We start from the raw sequence: 26,766 nt of genomic DNA, 5'->3' as shown, positions 1-26,766 counted from the left end.
GTGAGTTAACCTTTCATTGTCAGTGACATAGCCCTTCACTCTCGTCCTTTTGTCTGTCCAGGTGAATCGTCACATAAAGAACGGAGATGTTTTGTTACTGAACAGACAGCCCACTCTGCACAGACCCTCCATACAAGCCCACTGTGCACGCATCTTACCAGGAGAGAAGGTAACATCCAATCGCTCATTTGTTTTATAGTGATTTATTGTGTGTTTAAAATAAACGTATGATATATAACAAATTGTACTTGATCTTAATTTGATGCTGCAGGTACTAAGGCTCCACTACGCCAACTGCAAGGCGTACAACGCTGACTTTGATGGAGACGAAATGAACGCTCACTTCCCTCAAAGTGAGCTGGGCAGAGCCGAGGCCTACACGTTAGTCAGCACCGACCAGCAGTACCTCGTGCCCAAGGTGGGTATAGACACACCGTAGACAGAGGATGTTCAGGAGTATAACACAGCTCGCAAAACCATTGTTTTCCTATGGTGGAGCGCCTGCCAGGTCACGCTTTTCTAGCGTTTTTTAGACATGCATAAAAGAAACCCGGCAATGAGTTAGCATTTTAGCACGTCCGGTTCCCTCGTCTGGAAATCAATGGGTTTTTTGAATGGGTTTTATTTTTTTTAAATTTTTTTTTATCCTTTTTTGGCCCGCCACCACCCCCCCCTCTGCAGAGGGCTAAATTTACTTTGTTTTTATTTTTTTACAAATTAATAGCCAATGAAGGAAAAGAAAAGTTATAATACTAATACTAATAATAATCATAATCTTTGTCAAACCATATTACTTAAAAAAACAAAATAATAATAATAATAATAAAAAACAACACAAAAAAAAGTAGGGGCGAATAGGCTGGCCACCTTAACAACATATAAACCAATAAACAAACAACAGTGACAAAAAAACATTCAAGAGTTGACATGGACACATTTATGTAACCAGAAAAATATCAACAATGACAGAAAACAACGAGCTGACAAACAGAACAGAGACATAGAGAGTAAGGTCCCTTTTTGTTCAACTGTGTAAGATGGGGTATAGGAACGGGGTGGGATTGTAATATGAAGATGATAGTAGTGACGGGGTGGCATTTGGTTCACCGGCAGATTAAGACTCAGGGTAAGATATGAGACATTTTGATTAAATTCCGTGATTTGATTATTTTATTTGGCGGAGACTTGCTCTATTGATGGATGTTCTGAGAGGATGTTCAACCATTGTTTTATAGAGAGGCGGTGTCTGGATTTCAAATTGAGGAGATAATGAGAGCTAGAGCCACAAGTAAAGATGTGTTGTTAAGTCTGACAGGTCGCCAATAAGGCAGATGGATTGAGATGGTGGGATGTTGCATGCAAACAATGCTGAGAGTTTAGTTGTTATGTGTTTCCAGAAGTTTTGGACCGGGGGGGGGGGGGCAGGGCAGGACCAGAGCACATATATATTATGGCCTGTGAGATGTGTGTGGTGTATTATCTTGTATTGGATTAGTTGAATGGATTTTTAATTAGATGCCTGAAATAAGATGTGTGGTTAACACGAGTTTAAGAGGTTAAAGTGGGGGGGGGGGATGGCCCCTTTCCCTACCCCCCTACTTTCTGTGCCCTTCGCTTGGACCACACCCATCTCCGTACTCTGCCTTCATTTTCATCCCAACTACACATCTGTAAAGTTTTGTGACTGCATCTTGCACTCTTTTCCTCTCTCTCTCTCTCTTTAGGATGGTAAACCTTTACAAGGTCTGATCCAGGACCACATGGTATCGGGTACGAGGATGACGATACGGGGCTGTTTCTTCTCCAGAGTCCAGTACATTGAGTTGGTCTACAGAGGACTAACGGATAAACCAGGCCGAGTCAAACTGCTGCCACCGGCTATACTCAAACCACAGCAGCTGTGGACAGGAAAGCAGGTAACTGACCTTTGGACATTTTAGTCTGTGTTTCAATAGGTTCTCATCGGCTTATAGGAGGTGTGTTATGACAGAGACAGCCAAAAGAATCACTGGAAGCTGGGATAAGTCAGTTTAGCCCAGATGTTTAGCTTTGGTCTTGTGCTCTAACGCCTCTGTAAACTCAGTTGCACTATTGTGTCATTAATGGAGTTGTTTGTTGTAGGTGGTGTCTACGCTCCTGCTGAATGTAATCCCACAGAACGCTGTACCTCTCAACCTGGTCGGCAAGTCGAAAATCCCCAGCAAAGCATGGATCCAGGTCCCGCCACGAGCTGCTCCGGGATACAAACCTGATAGCATGTGTGACTCACAGGTACGCACACACACACACACACACACACACACACACACACACACACACACACACAAGGTGGAAATATCTCACTTTCCAATCCTAACCAACATGTGTCAACCAAAGACTGTGTATACCAACAGACGACGCGTCCCCACTTCCTCCGACTGTACTAAAATGAAGCCAAAAATATCTCAGATACGAGCGCCATCTTGCGCTGGTGACGTCATTTGGAGCCAGAGTCTCTCTCTCTCTTCTCCACTCTGTCGTGGTACAAATGGGAGAACACGTCAAAGAGGCACTTCTGTTCATTCCACGACTCCACCGGTTTATCCATGTTGACTTTCTACCCCCGTTTGCTGCTTCCTGTTTGGTGCTGGAGAGAGTACACGTGTTGGTTGTTGACAGTGTTCGCATCATTGAACTTAAGATAATATTAAACCTGTTTGATTTTTATCGGAACGTCAAGACGAGAAAAAGACTGACTTAAGAGAGCTCGGACTGAGTTTTAGGACCACCTCACACTACACGGTGGACATCTGGGGAGCGCGCCGCACCTCTAGCAAAACTCTCCTGATTTCATTCCGACATTGGAAATGTGTCTGCGACAGTGAAATTGCTTGAAAAGTGGTTTGGTGTGAGGCAGAAACCATCTTTGGGAAAAAATTTAGTTGACGTGTACTTTGACTTTTTAGTTTGAACCATGTCCCATCCGCTAACATGGAGGGGGTGTGATTTATGAGCTATACTGCAGCCAGCCACCAGGGGGCGATCAATCTGTTTTGGCTTCACTTTGTGGGAGCTGTCGTGTCGTCCATCTTTATATACAGTCTATGGAGTCAACAACGATACAGCTTGTCACAAGCTCTGCGTTCTTTTGCCTTTGTTTGGCGAACTGAAACTTGTCCCCAGAAGAATTTAAAAATGGCCCCTACAATGTTAAAAACACACATGGAGAACAAAGTGTTCAGTGGTTTGGAGTTATTCAAATTTTTGACCTTTTTTTTTTAATGCTTAATAATTTATTTACCACTATTTTTGGCCATTCTGTTTGTTTCCCAGGTGGTGATTCGTCAGGGGGAGCTGTTAATGGGGGTTCTGGACAAAGCCCACTACGGCTCCTCAGCCTACGGTCTGGTCCACTGCTGCTACGAGCTGTACGGAGGGGGAACCAGCGGCAAACTGCTCAGCTGTCTGGCCCGACTCTTCACCGCTTACCTGCAGCTATACAGAGGCTTTACTCTGGGTAAGAACCCAGACACACGCCCTCCTGACACAGGCGTATAACAGACAGCATTACTCATTTGTGTCTGTCTGTTTTTGTGTATAATTACTGAGCGTAGAAGAAGAGTATTATGTTTAAAACTTTTTGTGTTTAGGTGTGGAAGACATCCTGGTGAAACCGGGCGCCAACAGAAAGAGGAAAAAAATCATCCGAGAATCACTGACGATCGGCACCAAAGTGAGTTAAAGCATCAGCTTGTTCTGGTGAAATAGATACAAATAATAACAAACAAAACAAGAGTAATAGTGTCCGAAAAGGAGTAGGTAGAAGAAAAACTTATATTTCCCTACCCCTTTCTCACTTCTCCTCTATTAACTCATATATCATAGAATGATAATATAATATAAAAACTATGCCAGATTTATTTACATCTCAAGTTGAATATATGAACAGCATCCCAAGTTTATTTACAACCCACAATCCATCCGGAGTTAAAAAGTATATAACCAACCTTTAACACAACTCTTCCTCAACCATATACCTCCCAAAAATATCAAAAATAACAGTAAATAAGTATTTAGAAAAAAAAAGCAGCCTTGTCAAATTCAGTGCTTCCTCCTCAGTGGATGCCACTGGCCAAAATGGCTGCCACAGTGAAGGTGTAGTTCATGGGCCTCATGGTGCTCCATCATGGCCACTGGGGATAAATATGTACTACACACAAACACAAACGTGCGTTCAAATGAACTGAACCAGTGAAGAGCTGCTACTGAAGCTGCCACAAATAATGTTGAGTGTCTGATCTTTTATTAGCATTCTTCACTGAATCTTTGAAAATCTGAACTTCTGTAAACTTCAGTTTCCATGACAACTTGTGCAGTCTAATTGTTGCTTTTAGCTTTTCATCTCAGTGTTTCCAGGTCAGATTTGTGAGAAGGGGGTGATGGCATACATTGCTGTGTGCCATAGTCTTTATTCATACTGCCATCAGGGGCACAAGAGTCTGAATGTTTCTAATTCTGCACATTGTGGCTTTAAATACAGCCTTAAACCTGCATTAACTGATGTTTTTGGCCACTTGAGGGCAGCGGAGTTGCAAGTTGTGAATACAACATTGATACATCACCATGAACTTGTTAGCAAACCGTTACTTATTTATACATCCAGCAGTTATAGTCAAGTTTTATTTGTATATAACCCAATAATAATCACAAGTTTGTCTCAGGGGGCTTTACAATCTGTACAGGATACGACACCCTCTGTCCTTCACAGTACGACCCTCACATTGGATAAGGAAAAACCCTTTTAACGGGAAAACAAATGGAAGAAACCTCAGGAACAGCAACATAAAATACAACATAGACAATCCATATGACAAAAATGTATACATATAATGTAAACATATATGAAGAGATGGATCCAGGAGGATGTCGAGAAGCTTCCAGGCGTTAACAAACAGATAGAACCTGAGTAACACGACTCTCCACCATGGAACCTAGAGAGAGTTTAGTTCACAGTTGCTTTGTTAATGTATACCTACGTTTCCCATGCCAATAAGCACCTTTGGACTGAACTGAATTGATAGAGAGGCTAAGTGTCCTGAAAGAGAGCGGTCCAGATCCATCATGTGGAACGAGGCACCAACAGCCAGGAGAGGCAGAGCGAAGTCCCAGGATAATAAAAGAATAACTAACTAATTGAAAGTTAGGGCAAAAAGATAGGTTTGATTTTGGATTTAAAGACCTCCACAGAATCAGACTGTCTGATGTCCACAGGGAGGTTATTCCAGAGGAAAGGGGGCTCGATAAGAAAAAGGCCCTTTGGCCTGCTGACTTCTTTTTCCCTCTAGGGACAGATAGGAGCCCTGTATTCTGAGAGTCCTGATTGGAGTATAAGATTTAAGGAGGTCAGGCAAGTAGGAAGGGGCATGCCCATTTATGGAGTAACATTATAATTCATTTGTTGTCATGTTTCTGGCCACCTGGTGAATGTAAGTCCAATAAATGCAAAGAATATCCACTAGGTCCACCAGCGAGTCTCTAACTGTGTCTGTCTGCTGGTTGGTGCTGAGCAGGTAGTGCACTGTGTGTTTTTAGAGCTTTTTCTCTGGAAACAGATGCCTGCTGCGGCTGAAAGCGATGTTATCAGAGCAGAGCAGTGAACCAAAACTAAACTAAACAATGAGCTGATCATTCTCTGTAGGTTTTCTGTAATGTTGTTGAAAAAAGTGTTTTGTTTTTTTTCCTTTCCGTCTCCAAGACCCTCCAAGCAGCCTTTAACCTGCCCTCCAATGTGGATCAAGCTGAGGCACAGAGTCGCTGGCAGGACGCTCACCTCAACCCAGACCAGAGAGACTTCAGCACGGCCGACCACAAGTTCAAAGAGGTGGCCAACCAAGTGAACAATGACATCAACAAGGTAACCTGCCACTACTACTACTACTAGTAGGACCACCTCCACTGCTGCTACTGACATTCAGTACAGTGAACGATCACTGATACACTCCCTCCTACTCATACTGGCCCACATAATACCATCTCAATGGTTGTTTCCACCAACTTCATCTGTTTATATTAGTTCCTGTAGGAAAGTTCCCGGTGTGAAAATGTCCCGGCCCCTGGGGTAGTACTTTCCAAAGGTTCAGGAACTAGGGTTGGCCTGGTCTAAAAATGTGATATTTAAGCCAAACACCGTAGCAGACCGGTATACCAAATTGTACCACTACGTCTCGCACTTGACTCAGCAGCCGCCATCAGCTTTCTACTCTATCCAATAAATCAGCAGTTCTCAACCAGGGGGTCCCCAGAGAAATTCAGTTTATTTTCACTATTTAATTCACTATACTCTACACTATAGAAGTGAGCCCAATGTGAGTAAGATTCATAAGAGTGACTATTCTGATCATAGGTTTCACTTCTTCCACAGTTATCTCCTCAACTGTAGTTGGCAGCTGTAGAATTCTGGTCTTTATCATATCTAACAACCAAAGTCTTTTCAAATGGGGTCCGTGATCTATTGTGGATCAAGTTAGGAGTCCTTGACACGAAAAAGGTTGAGAACCACTGCAATTAATGAACGAAATGCTCCTAAAATATACTTTTTAAAAAAAAGGAGTGCATGTTGCCAGCCTTCACAGTTCTTAATGATAATAATTAGGGACGTCACGATACCAGAAATTTAGTAGTCAATACCAATACCAGTGAAATTCCATGATTCTCGATACCTATTCGATACCACGGTAAAAAACAAAAGTAAAACAATAAATCTCATATACTTCAACATCCACTCCTTTATTACCCGTTTGCATACCAGGTTTTATTAGAAAGTTAAACAGCTCATAATTCCCTCTCTAATATCTGTTTTATATTGCTGTGAAAACATCTCCTTCAAACATCTGGATTTATTCAGGTTTCTCGTCAAAAACTGCATTTTACAAGATTACATTTGAACACATCGTGATAACGTTAGAATTTACCTTCACCCAATACTCACGAGACACACTCACGCTCTGAACACATCGTGATGAAAATCAATGGTATCGCCTGTTAACGTTAGCTGTTAGCTCCATGCAGGACTGTGCTGCTTACCGGCTGCTAACAGCTAACGCTAACTAGCTCTTGTCCTGCCGGTTTCAACACAGCTTTGTCTGTCCAGCATGGACAAAATAGGGTGCGTCCCCTGGTCACGTCGATAGTTTGTTTACTGCATCCCAAACACATTTCCCATTGTCCCTGGGACGCGTATGATACCTGGCGTACTGTAGAAAAAACGAGTATCGTCATGTTTTCAGAATTTTGGTACCAAAGTATCGGTTCTCGTGACATCCTTAATAATAATAATAACTAGACAATTTCCCAAGAAATTTTGACCAGTGTGCCTGGTGCTGGGGGGGGGTCTGAGGACCACAGTGAGGTTATAAGAATGGGGTTGATAGGCCCAATAAAGTCCCAAGTCTCGTGACCCGTTTAAACTTTTCATCATTTTTCTACGTTAAAGTATGGCGACTCTGTATGGCCCTAAAGATGAGTGTTTTTGAGCTCTCTTCACGTCGATTTGCCACTCATTCCTATGGAGCAAAGAAATCGCGCTTTCGTGCGTTTTTTTTCGGAGACCGCTACGCGAATCTCTTAGAACAGTCATAGCACACCATTGTTTACATGTGAAATCAAAACAACGTACATGCACATTAACACTGCTCTGTGACTAAAGGAGACACCCCACGTGATTAGCCACCTACTGGCGGGAAACATTAGTTCAAAACTCAAGTTAGTCATACTATAAAAACTATGCTAGGTGACACACACAGTAACCTATTGGTGTCATTTAAACTGCGCGCAGTTTCTGTCCTCTGCGCCCTCTGTCGGGAGATTAACACACGCACGAACACACACAACAGCGCCATGCAGCGTCAGAAATGTTAGGTCTGTTGACTTGTTCAGAGATCCTCTATCGATTTGTTCGAGAAGATGAGTCACTCCTCTCGAAATATGTGAACTGAACAAAGTGAACATAGATCCTCTATCGATTTGTTTGAGAAAATGAGTCACTCTTGGGGTAAAACACTGAAATGAACTGAACAAACTGAATATCTATCTGTTGATGCTATGAATTAAGGGTTTATTTTGACCAAAACCAGAGTTTGTGATTGTTGGAACAGTGGAAAGAGAGCTTCGCTCCTCCTTTAACTGTAGGCCTGTACGCTTCTGTAGGCCTATACACAGTTATAGGAGGAGCTTTGCTCCTCCTATAACTGTGTATACGACTGTGTATACGATAATATACAGTATAATGTTTAAATGTATATTGTAATGTTTAAATTATAATGTTTAAATGTTATAGGAGGAGATTCGCTCCTCCTATAACTGTGGGCCTATTTGCTGATAAGAGTTACATATAAAATGTGTGTGTGTTAGTCAGGCTGCTCTGATTGGCTGATGTGATTCACCTGTCTGTCAAGCAGGAATGAAACGTTGCCATGGTGATTGGCCACTGCTTAGTACACTCAGTCAGACAACTGATAATAGGAGTTAACCAGAGACGTACATGTCATAAAAGTGCTTCTACGACAGAAACCGTGACTCCTATCGCTTAGATTGTTCATGAGACCAGTTAGGAGTCTTTGATGAACAAATGGTGCGACATTTGGGTCTGTAGTTTCAAAAATGTGACCTCGGCGGCAGTTTCGAAAAGTAGTAACTTTTTTCTCTGATCCCAAAAATTCTGTGAAATTTAATATGGGGCCCTATGGGAGCGAAGCCTGCAGTTGCTCTCACGTTCAGGCATGTGCCACCAAATGACTGCGACCGGCACAAAAATACCTACAATTTGATGAACAAATTATCTATGAGGAGTTAAAATTGTTGGCTGCAGAGCAATTTGTTAGGATAATTTTCCCCAGACTTTCCCACACTCTAGCGATGATGTCACACACTCTAGCCCTTAACGACCCACGCAATACACACCCATTAAAGAATCTGAAACGGTCTGAAAAATTCACAAAACGTAAACTGCGATTTCGTGAAAACCGTGCCAGCTATCAAAAAATTTCCATTTGGCCAAATAAAGTCCCAAGTCTCGTGACCCGTTTAAACTTTTAATTACGTTTCTACATTAAAGTATGGCGACTCTGTATGGCCCCAAAGAGGAGTGATTTTGAGCACTCTTCACGTCAATTTTCAATGCATTCCAATGGAGCAAAAAAATCACGCTTTCCCGCGATTTTCTCGGAAACCGCTGTGCGAATCTCTTAGTCAGGTCATAGCACACGATTCCTGATCATTCCGCATGTTTTGATGTACTTTTTGTACATGTGCTGGTAACGCTGCGGGAGGAGTAACGCGCCAAAGTTTAGGCAGAAGAAGAAGTGAAACAGTTTTGCTACATTATAAACTACACATACAGAGAATTAAAAACATTGGAGAAAACAATAAAAACTTGATGCAAAAATTAACATTTGACAGATTCAAATGTGACGATGAGGCCCTCGATTCTTGCAGGTGTTGCAATGTTGTCGAGCAGTAGTGTGTCCATGCCGTTACTGCTCCTTGGGCGCTCCTTATTCCTCTCTTTCTCCAGGTATTTGCTTGTAACGTTACTCTGTTTCAACGGCTGTTGCTATGGTGAATTTACAGCCAAGAGTTCAATATCCCTTCCCAAAGTTAAGTGTAAACAGTTCAGCCATTAAGACCACCTTAAATTATAAATCACTGAGAACTAGAAAATTTCGCAAGAAATTTTGACCAGTGTGCCTGGTGCTGGGGGGGAATCTGAGGACCATAGTGAGGTTATAAGAAGGGGGATGATAGGCCCAATAAAGTCCAAAGTCTAGTGACCCGTTTAAACTTTGAATAATTTTTCTACGTTAAAGTATGGCGACTCTGAATGGCCCTAAAGAGGAGTGTTTTTGAGCTCTCTTCATGTCAATTTGCCATTCATTCCAAAGGAGCAAATAAATCGCGCTTTCGCGCGATTTTTTCAGGAGCTGCTGAGATTTCTTTTGATAACAGTGACACCAGCCTTCTCATACACTGGGACAGCCTTCATGTTGAGAAGCAGGGTGAACACCTTAATGGGATTGTGGACTTGGTCTTTCTTGTACCACAGGTACACCGCGTACCCTTTGGTCCCCTTGCTCAGGTTAACACTCACTGGCGTGTATTTTTGCTGCTGAAGGGCATGATACTCGGCATCATCAGTGGAGTGCACGCCCGGGGTCGGTGGTCTGACGGTACCAGATGAAGACATCGGATCCTCCTGCACCCTTGTTAGTATCTTCATCCACACGGATGTAACCATTCTTTAAGTAGTCGGAATCTGCTCCGTAGGAATCAGTGACAGTGACATCACAGATGTAGGTTCTCTTCTCTCTCTTCAACCAGGCGTGGATCCAGTTCCCTCCAGCCTTGCGGTTCAGATCACAGGCCAGTCTCTCCAAGTCATTCCGAAACTTCACGGCTTCACTATCTGCATTTGTAGAGACCTCAATGTCCACTTTGGGAGTATCATACTCTCCGGACCCTCTGAAGTACCAAAGGTAGACACAGTCACCTTTTGCTCCAGCATTGAGATTTTTATCGATCTTTTTGTACCCTGCATCGATCAATCCAGCAGCCATGTCATTGTTGAATGTAACTTGTAACTTGGAGCTTGGTGATTGGTAATGACCCACGTTTGTACTAAATGTAGATGTCCTTTCCCCCTACACCTTTGTTCAGATCAACATCGATTCTCGTGAAGCCTTGGTGTTGGAGCTTTTGCTCATTAGCTTCATCAAGGGACACATCAACTTGTGAGATGTATTTGGCCATAGTGGGTAACTGCATTAACTCTCTGAAACCCACGCAATCCTGACCAACTTTACTGTCTTTCAGACGCTGTAGCAGGTTCCGTTTTCTTTGGGTTAAATTTTGCCGAGGAAAAACTGGCATGGCCATTTTCAAAGCGGCCCCTTAACCTCTGACCTCAAGATATGCAACTGAATATGTGTTTTATGGGTACCCAAGGGTCTCCCCTTTACAGACTTGCCCACTTTATGACAGCTATTTGCAGTTTTGGGCAAAGACCATGCAGTTGTTTTAATGCAGTATAAATGTGTTATTTTTGCCTGTTCTAAAAATGGTGTATTGGAATAATTCCGCATACTGGGGTCCCTAAACAGTTTTAGAATTATATAAATTGGGTATCACTGTAAAGCTGAGACTCTTGTGGATCCAATGAGCCTAACTGTATTCATGTGTGATGATGTTAGTCCCCATTTTGAAACTTGTCCTCACTGTGTAAAATGACCTGTGGTGACCTCTAGGATAATCACAGCCTCATGAAACTTTACAGCCACAAATTAGAGACCTAGAGCATTCAGAGCATGGACTTTCCTAGCAAGGTTTACAATAAGGAGGTTTATGCAGGATTGGTAGGTCATCCAAGATGGGATAAGTATTCTAATAGGCAGCCTTGGCACTCAGGAAAGGAGGCAGTTCAGGGTAATCTGTCTGTAGAATATAGAATAGTTCTTGTTTCTTCACCTGAGGGGCTGTAATCTAGAAATAGGTCAAGGATTTACAGGATAGTTGGAGTAGGTAAGAACCAGTGTGTGTGTTGGTGAGTGTGATTGAAGACAGAGCTCCGGCTTTGGTGAGGAGGAGTTGCACACCTGTCCTGGACCGTCACCTAAACGTGACCTGGTAGAGAAGACGCATTTCCTCTTGCACTGAGGGTGTGTGTGTGTGAGTGTATTCTGATCACTGGCAAAAGTTCGTACTTTATATCCTATACCGGATTGGCACTCAGTGTGATCTGGTGGACGGAGTACGATCGTCTGTGGACCACTGAAAGGAATAAATGAGTTCTGAAACAATAGTTGCTTAAATAAGTATACTATTGTGTACGAAACAGCGTGATGGAGTGAGGTGCTAAATAAGCATTGGAATAAGACACTCTTGAGATAAAGGAGTGTCAGGAAGAAATGACTAAATTAGCAATTAGACAGGTGAGAAGAGGGAGAAAAGAACTACAACTAGAATTAGATTTCTATGATCCAGGCGCACTTATAATATACTTACACAATCAGTGTACACACACACACACACACACACACACACACACACACTTACACAATCAGTTCACACAAAGACACACACACACGCCCACACGTGTTCCCATGAGAAAGAAGTATTAAGAAAAACGTTCTTTTCTTGAGACACACCTTCTCCTAAAAGTCCTGCTAAGCACACAGTTATCTATTTTACTCAAAGCAGGTGTGACTTACACAGAACTGTCAAAACACTAAATAGGAACCCGTGTGGGCATGTGCATGTGTGTTAAAGTTTATGAATTCACCTTCATGACAACACGTATTTTTTGCAGTAGGTGAAGTTCTTTGCAGACATTTAGCTACAAACTGATTATTTTGGTGCTACATATTTATTATAATTCTCTCTTGTCTAAAAGTGTTTAGAATTAAAAAAAAATATAACCATCCAGATAAAGAGACAATAACTGTTGTCATGAACATCACAGCAAAGTAAAGACAACTCTTTTTATATTTGGGATGTACCGGAATCCAAATTGGTTATTCAGGAAAGCACAAATAATGCCATGAAAACAGATTAAACAAGCGTACAACAACACAACGCCAGTGTGGGGAAAAAACATATATATATATAGATATATATATTTAGAGGACAGAGATGTTAAATGTCATTGGGTAATCACTACTTGTGGTGGGTGATATTCCAAAGTATAAAATACCTTACAAAACCAGATTAAAATCATGATTACTTCTAAGTAAATGTTGTCACTCTCAACCTCTGACTTCATAGGAAAAGAAGCTCTAAAGCTACCTTGGACCACGCCTTGTGTGTGTGTGTTTGTGTCTACCTCCTGAGCTTCAATAGCCCATCTGTATTCATGTGTGATGATGTTAGTCCCCATTTTGAAACTTGACCACAAACTAGAGACCTGGAGCATTCAGAGCATGGATGGCTTTCCTAGCTAGGTTTACAGTAAGGAGGTTTCTGCAGGATTGGTAGGTTATCCAAGATGGGATAGCGTCTGAGCTGCATCTCAAATTAATCTTCAGGTTCCCAGCTCAGATGATGTACACCAATTCTATTAGCTTTATTTTGACTTGGAGGGGTAAGGATAAGTTATATTAAAGAAAATTACTTCTACTTTTGGGAGGGAAAATCAGCTAATTACATAAAAAGTTATTTTTATAAAACGGTTGCTATATCATGACAGTAGTGCATGAAACAGGTAACCTATTCTATTTTATAGAATAGAAGGCTCGCCTATTTTACACAGGTAAAATAGGCTGCGTGTCCCAGCAGCAACAGACAGTGAAGGTGATCTATTGACAGTATATGAACATCACACCAGCAAGATTACTACAGTTTCCATGTCTAGACATCTGTAGAATATGTCACAGACAGTGAAAGTGATCTATTGACTGTATATTAACTTCATACCAGCAAGACTTTACTACAGTTTCGAGGTTTATCTGTAGAATATGTTACGGAGATGAAACAAAAGTAAAGTTAAGTAAACTTGTTTTTAAATCAACACTTCCTGCTTTCATTTCAAAATAAAAGCCCTCAGGCGTTTTTTCTATAGACAGAATCCCTTCATTTGTTAACACAAGGCTTTTATTCTGAAATATGAGCAGTCAGTGCTGTGGAAAACGCAATCACTTTGGGGGCTCCAAAATTTTATAAAGTTTGGGGTTTAAATCAACACTTCCTGCTTTCATTTCGAAATAAAAGCCCTAAAGCGGGTTTTCTTTGCACAGAATTCCTTCATTTGTTAACACAAGGCTTTTATTCTGAAATATGTGCCGGACAGTGATGTGGAACAAGCAGAGAGTTGGAAAGCATCATAAATGAATACAGTACGGAGTTTTAATTGTGGATTATTACTATTATTTACTAATTACCACACGTTTCTGAACCTTTCTCTGTCTAAAATAAATATAAATTATATTTATCATGAAGTTAAATGGCCATTAAAAGGCAAACTCTATGTAGAAAGAAAGGGCTGACAGCAGCATCAGAAACACAGCTGACAGGTAGCAGACACGCTCCCGAGAGGCAGCTAACTCGCGTCTAGTGTGAACACCCCAGGTGGGCATCACGCGGCCACGACGCGACGCTGCCGTCAGGCGAGCCTGAAGCGGGCAGTATGCCCCAGGCTTTAGGCCTTAGTCCTTAGGCGTTAGGGGGCGCTATGGAGCCCGCTTAAGACGCTGAACCCAATCGCTGTATATTCACGTACATCTTTTTACCAACTTTCATGAGTCTTCGAGTACATCAAGGTATGTTCAAAAGCTAAAAGACATAAGGGGGCGCTAAAGAGCCAACATGCCACGCCCAAGCCCAATTACACCACCAAATCAAAGTAATTACAAGTGTGGATGTGCGTGTAAAGTTTCATGAGTTTTTGTGCATCCTAAAGTCTTCAAACATGTGTTCGTAAATTTTAAAATCATGCAGGAAATCCAAGATGGCTGACTTCCTGTTGGCCGAAAAAATCTAGCCTTTGAAGATGTGAGCATTGACCTACTCGAATTTTGTGAAGATCGAAGTAACTTTCTCTGAAAACCTGCCTGCATTAGGGGGGTGCTATCGAGCCCGCTGGCGACACCAGAGCCCAATCACTACAGAACTTTGAATTTCGCGCCAGTTCTGATGCGTATTCCACTTTTGGTGAGTGTTCGTGCCTCCTAAGTGCTTCAAAAATGGGATCTCGCGGCAGAAAAATAATAATCTTTAGAAAAACAAGAGGTTACTTCGCACTTGGTGCCAGGACACCGTTGGTGCCAGGACACCGTTGGGGTCCTGGCACTTTCATGCTCGGGCCCTAATAATGATGATGAAATGTTGTGGTGTGTTTGTAGGTGTGCATGCCAGTCGGACTCCACACCTCTTTCCCAGACAACAACCTCCAACTGATGGTCCAATCAGGAGCCAAGGGATCTACTGTAAACACCATGCAGGTACCCCCCCCACACACTTCAATAAGACCTCATGAACTTTAACCTACAAATACACTAACCCTGTCTGTCTGTGTGTGTGTGTGTCTTTCAGATTTCCTGTCTACTAGGCCAGATCGAGTTGGAGGGCCGTAGGCCTCCACTGATGCCTTCTGGGAAATCCTTGCCGTGCTTCCAACCATATGACCCTGCACCCGGTGCCGGGGGCTTCGTTTCTGGAAGGTTCCTCACAGGCATCAAACCACAGGTACACAAGGAGAGCGTGCGTGCGTGCGTGCGTGCGTGCGTGCGTGCGTGCGTGCGTGCGTGTTGTAAAAGTTGTTTTTACACTGTAGCTCTTGTTAAAGACTGGGAAGCCAAATGGCACACATGAATACTCTCTTTAGCTCTTATAAATCCATTTTATGAGTATCGCTGCTGTGACGTTTATGATTCTCGTTACTTCATGATGCATTTCTTTCCTTCTCTGTGTCTAATCTCGTTCAGGAGTTTTTCTTCCATTGTATGGCCGGCAGAGAGGGACTAGTCGACACCGCTGTGAAAACATCCAGATCAGGATACCTGCAGAGGTAACGTAAACCTTACTCCTTCCGTTCCTACGCAGTATGGAAGTTTGATTTTAGTATTTTCCAGGTCTGGATAAGTATTGAAAAAAGAAAAGAGAGTATGGAAAAACATGTCTGTGTCCAGACTGTTGACCCTGTTCTGTTTTATCTAAAAAGAAATTGATCATACAAGCAGCAGAGTGTTTTTCATGGTGTTTAGAGCAGGCCGGCCAAAATGTTAACCATTGTGTTAGAGAGCCAGGCCAGAGGCCTGTACTACGAAGCCAGTTCAACATATTTGGGTGAAACAAACCGTGGGTGCGTGCGTGCGTGCGTGCGTGCGTTAGTCAGCCTGCTCTGATTGGCTAATGTGAATCAGCTGTCTAGTAGCAATCAAACGTTGCCGTGGCGATGGCCACTGCACCCTCAATGAGACAGTTTATAATAGGAGTTAACCAGAAACATGTCATAAAAGTGTCTCTCAGACAAAAAACGTGAGTCCAATCGGCAAAATAATGTCATCATCAGAGAGAAGTGACTCTGCCGAACGCATTGATGTTGTTTTTTTTTGTGTGTGGAGTCAAAAATGGGATCATGGGAGCAGGTTAGAAAAGCGCCATTGTCAACTTTCTGTCAGACATTTCCCGTCTGATTTAACATTGCTCTCTCTGGAGCGGTTTGTTGGACTTACTCTCACTTCTGGGACCCTAGAGACAAATGTGTAAGTCCGACTGATTCCATAGCTACATGACTGCGACCGGCACACAATTTCCTACAATTTGATGAAAAAATGATCTATTAAGAGTGATAATTGTGGGCTAGGGAGCAATTTGTTCGGAATATTTTCAAAAGATTTCAAAGCTTTCCCGCCCTCTAACGATGATGTCACACACTCTAGCCCTTAACGACCCACGCAATACACACCCATTATAAAATCTGAAATGGTCTGAAAATTTCATAAAACGTAAACAGCGATAAATGAAAAACTGTAAAAGTTATCAAAAAGCTGAATCATAGCTTAATAGTTCAAAGACTTGTAACCCGTTTAAAATTTAAAGGAAGTCTGTAGCTGAAAGTATGCGGAAGCAGTAGTATTTCAAAGTGGAGTAGGTTAAGAGGATTTGAAGATTTTCTTCATTGAGTTACATTGTAAAACAAAAGTGGAAAAAGCTTAATATTTTAAAAAGTATAAATAGTTGAAACAAGCCAAGTCATAGCAGTAATGTCCTTAAAGAGCTGAATATTTTGATAGTTCAACGGTTTCTGTAGCTGAAAGTATGCAGGACTAGTTAAAGGCCAAAAAACGTACGGAAGAAATAGTTGAAGAAGTTGAATAAACCTTAGAAGAACAATACTGGAAATGAATCAGCATTCCCACAAATACAGTAACCACCCCCACCATAAAGTGACCAAAAACTGCAGGCAGACAGCACTGAGCGGAACACGGCCTGTCAGACTGGGCCAATCTCATACTTTCAGTAGAGAGGGGGGGATACGAGTAATCCTCGTTTTTGTTGAAATCTGATTGGCTTAGTCATTTACATGGTGAACGTGACAAACTGTGACTAGTGATCCAGCTCAGCTTGCTTGGCCGGTCTCGTTTTGATTCCGTGTAGTTGCGACATGCTTATACAAACTGAGGAGGTGTCGTCCACTATGAAGAGCCTTGAAGGTCTTCATCATCATCATCAGATTCTCTTTATACCACAAAAACTGTATTAGTGTTAAAATGACTGTCCAAAGTTTTTCAGTCTCCATCTCAAAGTCACGGGATGAAAGTCTATCCCAGTCTGTCCCTGTTGCCAATACAGAGGCGGCATCATTGTTTTTCGCCTAGCGTGTCATTACCCCAATTGCAAGATGCTTGACAGCGGAACGTTTTGCAACTTTCTGCACAGGCCTGTGGACTGAACAGCCACAATGGGGAAAGTTGGAGTACTGGCTTGACAAATCATTCAAACCACAGGCACAGTTTCAACCACAGCTTGTGAGGATGTAAGAGAACAGCAGAGGTTTTTTAAAAAGGATTTTTTGAATTAATTTTTACAAAAAAATTAGAGACCTATCTTTTTAATTTGGACTAATGTTATAGCCTTAGTTTATCATTTTGAATTATTGATTTTTATTTTTATCCCTGGTGTTTATTTTATTTTTATTTATTTTCAACATTATATTGTTGTAATTTTCAGTCTTGCAACATTCTATCTGTTGTCTATTTTTGCTTTATTTTTCGTCTGTGTTGTTTTAATCTTGCTATGTGAAGCACTTTGGGCTGCATGTTTGTATGAAAGGTACTATGTAAATAAAGTTAAACCTGACTTAAACCTTAAACTGCAGCTAAGCTAATGACAGAGCAACAGCTCCATGAGGACTAGTCCACAGTCCACAATATATATATATATACAGAAAGATGGCAGCCTTGTCAAATTCAGTGCTTCCTCCTCAGTGGATGCCACTGGCCAAAATGGCTGCCACAGTGAAGGTGTAGTTCATGGGCCTCATGGTGCTCCATCATGGCCACTGGGGATAAATATGTACTACACACAAACAGCAGGTAGCAAGACTACTGGCACTATTACTCCACAGCTGCCGTGACCAATACACAGATGTTCAAGGCCTTACCGTGTATTAGCTAGAGCCTGTCCAGTTGTTTATAACTTTGAAGATTTGAGGTTTGATCAAATAAATGATGACCTTGTACCTGTGTAAAAACTATAGTGTGAAACTGAATCAGTGCAGCAAAAGGTTCACGATGTGAACCAAAGCAAAACCCCCCCCAGAATGAAGAAACTCATCCCAGGATGCGTTGTCCTCTCCTTCTACTTGTCTTTGCCCCTATCTTCTATCCTCACCTCTGCAGATGTGTCATAAAGCATCTGGAGGGTTTGGTGGTGCAGTATGATCTGACGGTGAGGGACAGCGATGGATCTGTGGTCCAGTTCCTGTACGGCGAAGACGGACTGGATATTCCCAAGACTCCGTTCCTGCAGCCAAGACAGTTCCCCTTCATAGAGGACAACTACGAGGTAAGGGACACACACGGTGTTGGTTGAACTACAACGTCTGATGTTGATCTGTTTTTGGCTTTGTTGAGAACACCTCGATAAGTGCACCACATCCTGTACGTTATTAAAGGGGCTGGATGTAAGAATCAGAAATTGCTTGTTAACAGTGACACCTGTGGCCAATAAGTCAACGTTAGTCAGCGCCGCGCTTGTGCTCGTACTACGTAGACACAAGCGAGCATCAGTCAAAACAGTGAGGCGACACACACAAGACTGAACTTGATTGACAGGCATCATGTTGATTAAAACCACAACATCACTATATAATTCACATGCTTGGCCGTAATGTTAGCTGACCAAACAGAGGTCCCGCCTTGAATCCATGTTGATCCTGGTATTAACTTTTCCTGCTTCTGCCTCTTGGCCGTGGTCAGAAGACACAGGGGAGACACCGTAGTTTTGGTCTCCTGGGCCGTGGTCGATAACGTTACTCGCTCCAGAGTTAACCCCCGTCACTTCACTCAGCAGCAGGGAAACAAGACACGGGAAACCTCTGTCAGTCTTGAGGAGCTGCAGCATTTATTCCTGCACAAACCTGGAACTTGAGCAGAGGTTTAAAACACAGCAGCATGCTAAATTGGACCTGATCACAGGTTGAGCTGAAGGGCAGCTAAACCAGATGTTCTATTTCGTTCTTCCTGACTGCCAGAGGCAGTGTTTAACACTGGATGTTATCCATCTCGCGCACGCGCAGGTCGAGTATTTAATATCAACAAAGTCACATGTGACCTGGGATGACGTAGTTTATATAAGCCCACGTCATCATCAGAGATGTCCCTTGAATCTTCTCGCGGCAGGTAATCCGCGAATGCAGGTTGATTAAAGAGATAAGCCGTTGACTTTTCGCTGGAAGCCCTGCAACCGCATGGTTGGAGCTACGGTTTCGTCCTCCAAGGGCTGCGATTAGTTAATCACGGCTACACTCTAACACTTTAGACGCTGTAACACCGGTGTTTTCGCCGGTTCAATTCAGCGAGGCTAACGACAGGTGAGCTAGGATAACAAGGTGAGTATATCCTCCCGTCGTTAGAGTTTAAGTTACGTTTGTTGATAGGAGTCTGTTTTCGGTCTCCTTTATTGTTTATTGCCGCCGAGCTAAGTGTTTGCGCTACAGTATCGGCGAGCCTCCGTCGGACAACGAGCCCCGTTAGGCTGTTGTCGGCTAATTCATTTCCTTTTACAGTGTGTATTGCTCAGCAGCGAGTGATTTCGCTCGTTAAAGCAGACATCTCCTTTGTTGATAGATAGAGCGACCGCTCCCCAGTAAGTGATTTCGCTTGTGGGTTAACTTATTTTGTGGCTGCTGTTAAAGGGGAAGTTATTATCTCCCCTGTCTTTTGTATAATAACAGTCCTAGTTCAAAGCTAGTGTCTAGTTACTGAGACAGTTTGCTGTTAAGCAAATTGATGTAATTTTTTTTCTCTCTGTTACTAGAGAGTGCTTTCACTCCAGTGTAACCAATGATTTGCATAACTAAGTAAACACATTATATTAGTAAGATAAATACATTATTTAATTAAATATAAGAGTATAAAATTAATACTAAGAATTATTATAAATATCAGCAGCACCATGTTAGGTGAGCATGTTTGCCGTGCCTGCATGGCTCCACTGCTAGCTACTGATGGCCATGATGAATGCCCCACATGCCTCGGTGTTGTACACCTGAGGGAGGGGCTGTCCGACAGTCAGTGCATGAATTGTAGTTTTATGCCACGGGAGCTGAAGATAGCTCGATTAGCTGAGCTAGAAGAGCAGCTCGAGTTCCAGTTGCCCCTATCGGGTGTACCTTCAAATGCACGGAGTGGGCGGAGACGCGCCCCACCTAAGGGGGCCCCACCTACAAAAAAGGCACGGAAAGTGGACTGTTTGGCAACTAAGGTCGACACGCTAACATCAGAGTTTGCTGAGATTAAAGCGCTGCTCCTTAACCTTCAGCCAGGCAGGGTGAACGCAACCCAGAATGACAGCCCGCAGGCTATGACACCTACCCCACTGAGATGGGATGAGGATGCCCTGTCTACGAGGGCTTCCTGTAGCCAGTTCTGTGAGGACCGGCCTGGACAGGGAGAGCTAGTAGCCTCCTCCCACGCTTCTGACACCTGTTCCCAGCAGTCAGGAAGTGGGTCCAGGGCAGACTCAGAGTCTGCTCCAGCGACAGTTAAGCCAGTGGTCCGTATGGCTCTGGCACGCTTAGGCTTGGATGAGACCCCGACTGCGGGCACCTCATCCAGTGCATTTTTTAGGTGGGCCCCGCCCCTGGCGGGTTTCTCTGTTCCACCCTCCCAGCCATACATTGAGGAGCTCCACAAATGCTGGCCAGACCCGAAATCGCTTTCCCACCACACCACTGACGGCAGGGCCTTAGCTTCAATGCAGAACGCTGACACTTACGGACTGGGTAAGATGCCAGCAGTGGAGCCATCTATTGCCGCCCTTATTGTGTCTCCCAATGAGGTCTTGAGGCCTGATGCTCGCTGTCCCAGGCCCCAGTGTCGCATCACAGACGACTTTCTAGTCAAGGCTTATGAAACAGCGGCACGCATGGGCCGTCTTGGAAACTCTCTTTCCCACCTGATACTATCCTTGTCCCAGTCCCTGCAAGCTGCTGGCGTGGATGCTTCCGTCCAGAGCCTCAGTGATGCATCCCTGCAGGCGTTCGGTCTTATCACAAGGGAGCTTGGCAGACTAATGTCGACCCTTACGCTGACTCGCCGGCAGGTATGGCTGGCCCAATCTCCGCTTTCGGAGCCGGGCCGGAGAGCCCTCCGCACTCTCCCCGTGGTTCCGGGGGAGCTGTTTGGCCCAGCAGCACAGCAGGCCTTGGAGCGGGGAATCCAGGCGAACCAGACTCGGCAGCAGTTTGCTAGCTTCCGGGAACCTACGCCTTTATTGCGACAGCGGCCCCCACAGGGTGGTGGTACCAGTCGCCCTCGGCTTCCAGCTCGTCCTGATACGTACCCGAGGACCTCGCAGGCTCCGGCACGGCCGGTGCCTCAAGCGAGAAGGGGTCGGGGGTCAGGGTATCGCCCCCCCAGGTACCCAAAGGGCCAGAGGGGAAGATCCTGATGCCCCGGGGCCGGCAGTCGGACGCTTCTCCCAGCAGCAACTCAGCTGCTGGGAAAGCAGCACTTCAGACCCTTGGGTGGTGGCTACGCTTTCCCAAGGGTACAATCTCCAATTCCGACGCCGGCCCCCAGTTTTCAGTGGGATCAGACTGACCACGGTCAGAGATCCCACAAAGTCCCAGGCACTCAGACAAGAAATATCCACCCTCCTGGGGAAGGGTGCCATCGAAGAGCTGGGGCAAGAGACACAGCAAGGTGGGTTTTACTCAGTTTATTTTCTGATTCCAAAGAGAGAGGGTGGGTTTCGCCCTATACTGGACTTACGAGGGCTGAACACATTTCTGAAGGTGTTGCCCTTCCACATGCTGAGTACAGCAGATGTGCTCCAAAACGTGACACGGCACAGTTGGTTCACATCCATCGATTTGAAGGACGCATACTTTCACGTCCCAATAGCACTATCTCACAGGCAGTACCTGCGCTTCGCATTCGAAGGCAAGGCCTTCCAATTCAAGGTGCTCCCATTTGGTCTTTCCCTTGCCCCACGGGTCTTCACAAGGTGCATGAGGGCGGCACTCGCCCCAATGCAGGCCAGGGGTATGCTTATCCTCCCATACCTGGACGATTGGCTAATTTGTGCTCTGACCAGGGAACAGGCAGAGCGGGACACTGCGTCCCTTCTGCATCACGTGACGAGGTTGGGCCTTACCGTCAACCATGCCAAGAGTTGTCTCATACCCAGCCAAAGGGTAGTGTTCATTGGTTTAACTCTGGACTCCCGCCATATGCTGGCCTTCCCAACACCAAGACGAGTAAACGCCATACTCCAGCTCCTCCTCCGGTTCCGGAAGAACAGGAGGTTGAGGTACAGCCTGTTTCTCAGGCTGTTAGGTATGTTGACGTCAGTAACATCAGTAGTGCCACTGGGCCTCCTGTACTTACGGCCATTCCAAATTTGGATCAATTGTCTCCAATTAGATCCAAAGTCCCACAGATCCAAGAGAGTCAGGGTATCCAGCCGATGCCTCCTTGCATTGCGGCCATGGAGAGCCGGGGCATATCTGGCCAGGGGCATCTCATTGGGTTCGATTCCCTCACGTCGCGAGGTGGTGGTGACCGATGCTTCGCCCTCCGGCTGGGGGGCAGTATGGCAGCACAGAGCGATAAGGGGCTCTGGACAGCACAGGAAGCGGCGGAGCACATAAATGTGCTCGAGCTCCGTGCTATATATTTGGCACTTCGCAAATTCCTACCACATTTGAGAGGCAGGCATGTTGTTGTACGGTCCGACAACAAGTCAGCTGTCTACCATGTAAACCGGCAAGGGGGCACCAGATCAACCCGGTTGCTACAGGTGGCACGGAGACTTCTGGTATGGGCTTTCCCTTGTTTTTTCCAGCCTCAGGGCCATGTATCTGCCAGGGCCACAGAATGTGGTGGCAGACTTTCTCTCCCGCCAGAAACCCCCCGCGGGCGAGTGGAGGCTCCACCCAGAGGTGGTAGAGGAGATATGGCGCAAATATGGCGCAGCAGAGGTGGACCTGTTTGCCTCAGAAGCCTCAACGCACTGCCCTCTTTGGTTCTCCCTGACGGAGACAGCATGCCCGTTGGGACAGGATGCCCTGGCACACCCATGGCCAGATTGCCTCCTCTATGCCTTCCCACCATTCCCACTGATAGCAGTAACGCTACACAGAATACAGCACGGCAACAACAGACTCCTGTTGGTCGCCCCAAACTGGCCGGGGAGACCCTGGTTTCCAGGGATGCACAGGCTTCTGGACGGAGTTCCATGGTGCCTGCCCAAGAGGCAAGACTTGCTCTCACAGCTGGGGGGCCGCATCTGGCATCCGAACCCGGATCGCCTACAGCTTTGGGTATGGCCCCTGAGGAGCCGGACCCACTCCTAAGGGTATGTGACCAGGCGGTAATTCAAACCATTTCTGACTCAAGAGCACCCTCCACCAGGGCACTGTATGCCAACAGGTGGAAAATATTCTCAGAGTGGTGTAAAGTTCATGAGGAGATACCTCAGAGTGCCTCTGTGCCAATAATACTGAGATTTTTGCAGTCTTTGCTGGAGAAGAAACTCTCTCCTTCTACCTTGAAGGTCTATGTAGCTGCTATTTCAGCCGGGCATGTCAGAGTGGATAACCAGACCGTGGGGTCTCACACTCTGGTGACCCGATTTCTTAAAGGAGCCCAGCGGCGGAACCCCCCGCAGGCTGTCAAGGTTCCCTCGTGGGAACTGCCTCTGGTGCTAGAAGCCCTTTGTCTCCCCCCCTTCGAGCCTCTGGATCAGTCGGGGCTGGAGTGGTCTTCAGTAAAGGTTGCTTTCCTTTTGGCGATGGCATCAGCAAAACGTGTGAGTGAACTTCACGCCTTGTCAGTGAGTGAAACGTGTATTCGCTGGAACTCGGATGGCACAGGGGTAGCACTTTGGCCTAACCCATCATTTTTCCCGAAGAGGTTGGCTCCGGCCCACTCTAATCAGGTCATTGAGCTGGCAGCTTATGACCCTTCATGCCTACAGGGTGAAGATGCTAAGTCAGCAGAACTGCTCTGCCCAGTGAGGGCCTTAAGGCATTATATACAGGTGACTGCGAGCTTTCGCCGCTCTGATAGTCTGTTTGTCTGCTATGGGGGCCATAGGAAAGGGCACACCCTGTCCAAGCAGAGGCTTTCCAGGTGGATTGTTCAGGCCATTGAGGAAGCATACAGGTCAAAAGGACTGCCTTTACCTCTTAATATCAGAGGCCACTCCACCAGGAGTGTCTCCACTTCCTGGGCAGCACTACGGGGGATCCCCCTAAGTGATATCTGCGCTGCGGCCAGCTGGGCTACTCCATGCACCTTTGCCCGTTTTTACAGGGTCAATGTTGCTGCTCCCCATGCAGTAGCATCGGTGGTCTTTCAGGAATCCACAGGCCGTTCCCGGTGAGGTGGGTTTTCCTCATGACTACGTTGGTAGTCGTCATCCAGTGTTAAACACTGCCTCTGGCAGTCAGGAAGAACGAAATAGAACGAGAGTTACGTATGTAACTACGGTTCTATGAGTTCTGGATGACTGCCAGAGTTGGCTGTCACTCGGAATCTTGGCGAGAAGATTCTGGAGGGACATCTCTGATGATGACGTGGGCTTATATAAACTACGTCATCCCAGGTCACATGTGACTTTGTTGATATTAAATACTCGACCTGCGCGTGCGCGAGATGGATAACATCCAGTGTTAAACACTGCCCCTGGCAGTCATCCAGAACTCATAGAACCGTAGTTACATACGTAACTCTCGTTCTAATGGAGTTACCTTATAAGGGGAGCACATAGCGTAGCAGAATAATGCTGTACTTCTCAGACAAATGGTTTTTTAGAAAATTTTCATTTCTGGTTTTACATTTCAGCTGATCATATCAGTAACTTCTGATGAAGTGAGAAATAGCCTGTCATAGTGTATATAGCAGGGGTTATCACAGTGTGATACTGTGGATAACAGACACAACTGAAACTACTGTGTCCCCCACTTTTCATTATTATTTTTAATAATAATACTATTTTTAATGCTTTTAGCATTTATTTCGATTTGGGGATAAACATGCTGTAGGTTTCAGAACTACAGTACCCATTTACATATACACCGATCAGCCATAACATTAAAGGTCCCATATCATGCTCATTTTCAGGTTCATACTTGTATTTGTGTTTCTACTAGAACATGTTTACATGCTGTAATGTTCAAAAAGACCTTCATTTTCCTCGTAGGCTACTGTCTGCTTGAATATACCTGTATTTACCCTCTGTCTGAAATGCTCCGCTTTAGTGCATTTCAACAGAATTGCAACAGAATTGCAACAGAATTGCGTTGGCAGTAATGTTAGCTGACCAGACGAAGGTCTCTCCATGAACCACTGCTGATCCTAGTGTTGGCTCTTCCGGCCTCAGCCTCCCGACCGTTATTTCTGCACAAACGTCCATTGTACATTCACTAGATATTCTCAGCGCTAAACTAACTCTTCTGCAGTGTGGAGTGTGCGCGCATGCACGTGAGAGTGGAGCGAAATAGCGAGAACAAGTGCGATGTGTGAGAGAAGGCAGACAGGCAGAGGAGCAAAGTACAGCAGAGACTCCGGTCCTGGAGACCAAAGCTACGGTCTCCCCCGCGTCCTCCGACCGCGGCCAACTCTGTTTAACAGACGGGCTTCACTAGATACAACCAAGAGGTTTTGGTGCTTCCGTGTAGTTTGTGTTGAAGTTTGAGTCTGAACAGCGTTGTCACACGCGAGCACGCATGGGACACCGACCCACAATGATTTATACGAGTAAGAAGTTACAAACAGTCCCTTTTAAATAGACATCATAAAAGAAACAGCAGCTGTCTCTTATATCTAATGAGATCATTTGTTAAGTAAGATGACAGAGGATGGAATAAAAGATCTCTGGATCTCTCTGACAAATATTGTCCAGAAACCCTCACAGGTACTGCATTTAGCATAAAACTATGTTCAAATCATAACATGGCAAACTGCAGCCCAACAGACAACAACAGCTGTCAGTGTGTCAGTGTGCTGACTTGACTATGACTTGCCCCAAACTGCATGTGATGATCATAAAGTGGGCATGTCTGTAAAGGGGAGACTCGTGGGTACCCATAGAACCCATTTACATTCACATATCTTAGTTGAAGGGAGGTCAAGGGACCCCTTTAAAAATGGCCATGTCAGATTTTCCTTGCAAAAATGTAGCGTACATTTGGAGCGTTATTTAGTCTCCAGTATGACATGGTTGGTACAGATGGATTCCTCAGGTTTTCTAGGTTCATACCAGTATCTTCACTCTAGCTTTAAAACTGATTGTGCTACAACCTCCAAAAGATCGATGATTGCATTAATGCGTTAAAGAAATTAGTGCTGTTAAAACAAATTGATCGCGTTATCTTTGACAGCCCTATTATAAGGAACATGTGTTTTCCATGATTTTTAAGCAGATTTATGGAAGTTTATTCATGATGGACTTTGGAATTAATGATATCTTGTCAAAGTGTAAGTCCCGCTGCGCTGAGGTCTTCAGTTTGTCAGATAATCTGTTACCTGTAACTGAGGAAGATGTGACACCTTTGGAATATAACTACAC

At 44.6% G+C, this 26,766-nt stretch overlaps 1 protein-coding gene, 1 long non-coding RNA gene and 2 other non-coding genes across 4 annotated transcripts in view; 3 read left to right on the top strand and 1 right to left on the bottom strand.

Annotated features, from left to right (window-relative positions):
* The window catches only part of polr1a (RNA polymerase I subunit A), a 53,588-nt gene that overhangs the window by 8,275 nt on the left and 18,547 nt on the right, over nt 1-26,766 (top strand). The window contains 11 exon segments of the mRNA XM_037780897.1: nt 62-169; nt 272-418; nt 1,725-1,916; nt 2,122-2,271; nt 3,313-3,496; nt 3,630-3,712; nt 5,735-5,893; nt 14,865-14,963; nt 15,055-15,207; nt 15,447-15,529; nt 18,366-18,531. Of these exon segments, the coding sequence (XP_037636825.1) occupies nt 62-169; nt 272-418; nt 1,725-1,916; nt 2,122-2,271; nt 3,313-3,496; nt 3,630-3,712; nt 5,735-5,893; nt 14,865-14,963; nt 15,055-15,207; nt 15,447-15,529; nt 18,366-18,531 (1,524 nt within the window).
* LOC119494997 lies at nt 4,065-4,201 on the top strand. Its single transcript, XR_005208339.1, has one exon. It is a non-coding gene; the product is annotated as a small nucleolar RNA SNORA5 (small nucleolar RNA).
* On the bottom strand, nt 9,092-17,285 carry LOC119494774. Its single transcript, XR_005208293.1, has 3 exons — nt 17,275-17,285; nt 11,497-11,504; nt 9,092-9,681 (listed from the first exon to the last, which is right to left on the bottom strand). It is a non-coding gene; the product is annotated as an uncharacterized LOC119494774 (long non-coding RNA).
* LOC119494998 lies at nt 17,918-18,054 on the top strand. Its single transcript, XR_005208340.1, has one exon. It is a non-coding gene; the product is annotated as a small nucleolar RNA SNORA5 (small nucleolar RNA).

This window comes from Sebastes umbrosus, chromosome 9 (assembly GCF_015220745.1).
Source record: "Sebastes umbrosus isolate fSebUmb1 chromosome 9, fSebUmb1.pri, whole genome shotgun sequence".
Lineage (NCBI taxonomy): Eukaryota > Metazoa > Chordata > Actinopteri > Perciformes > Sebastidae > Sebastes > Sebastes umbrosus.
Note: the sequence above shows the minus strand (reverse complement) of the source record. Positions and strands in the feature narration are given on the sequence as shown.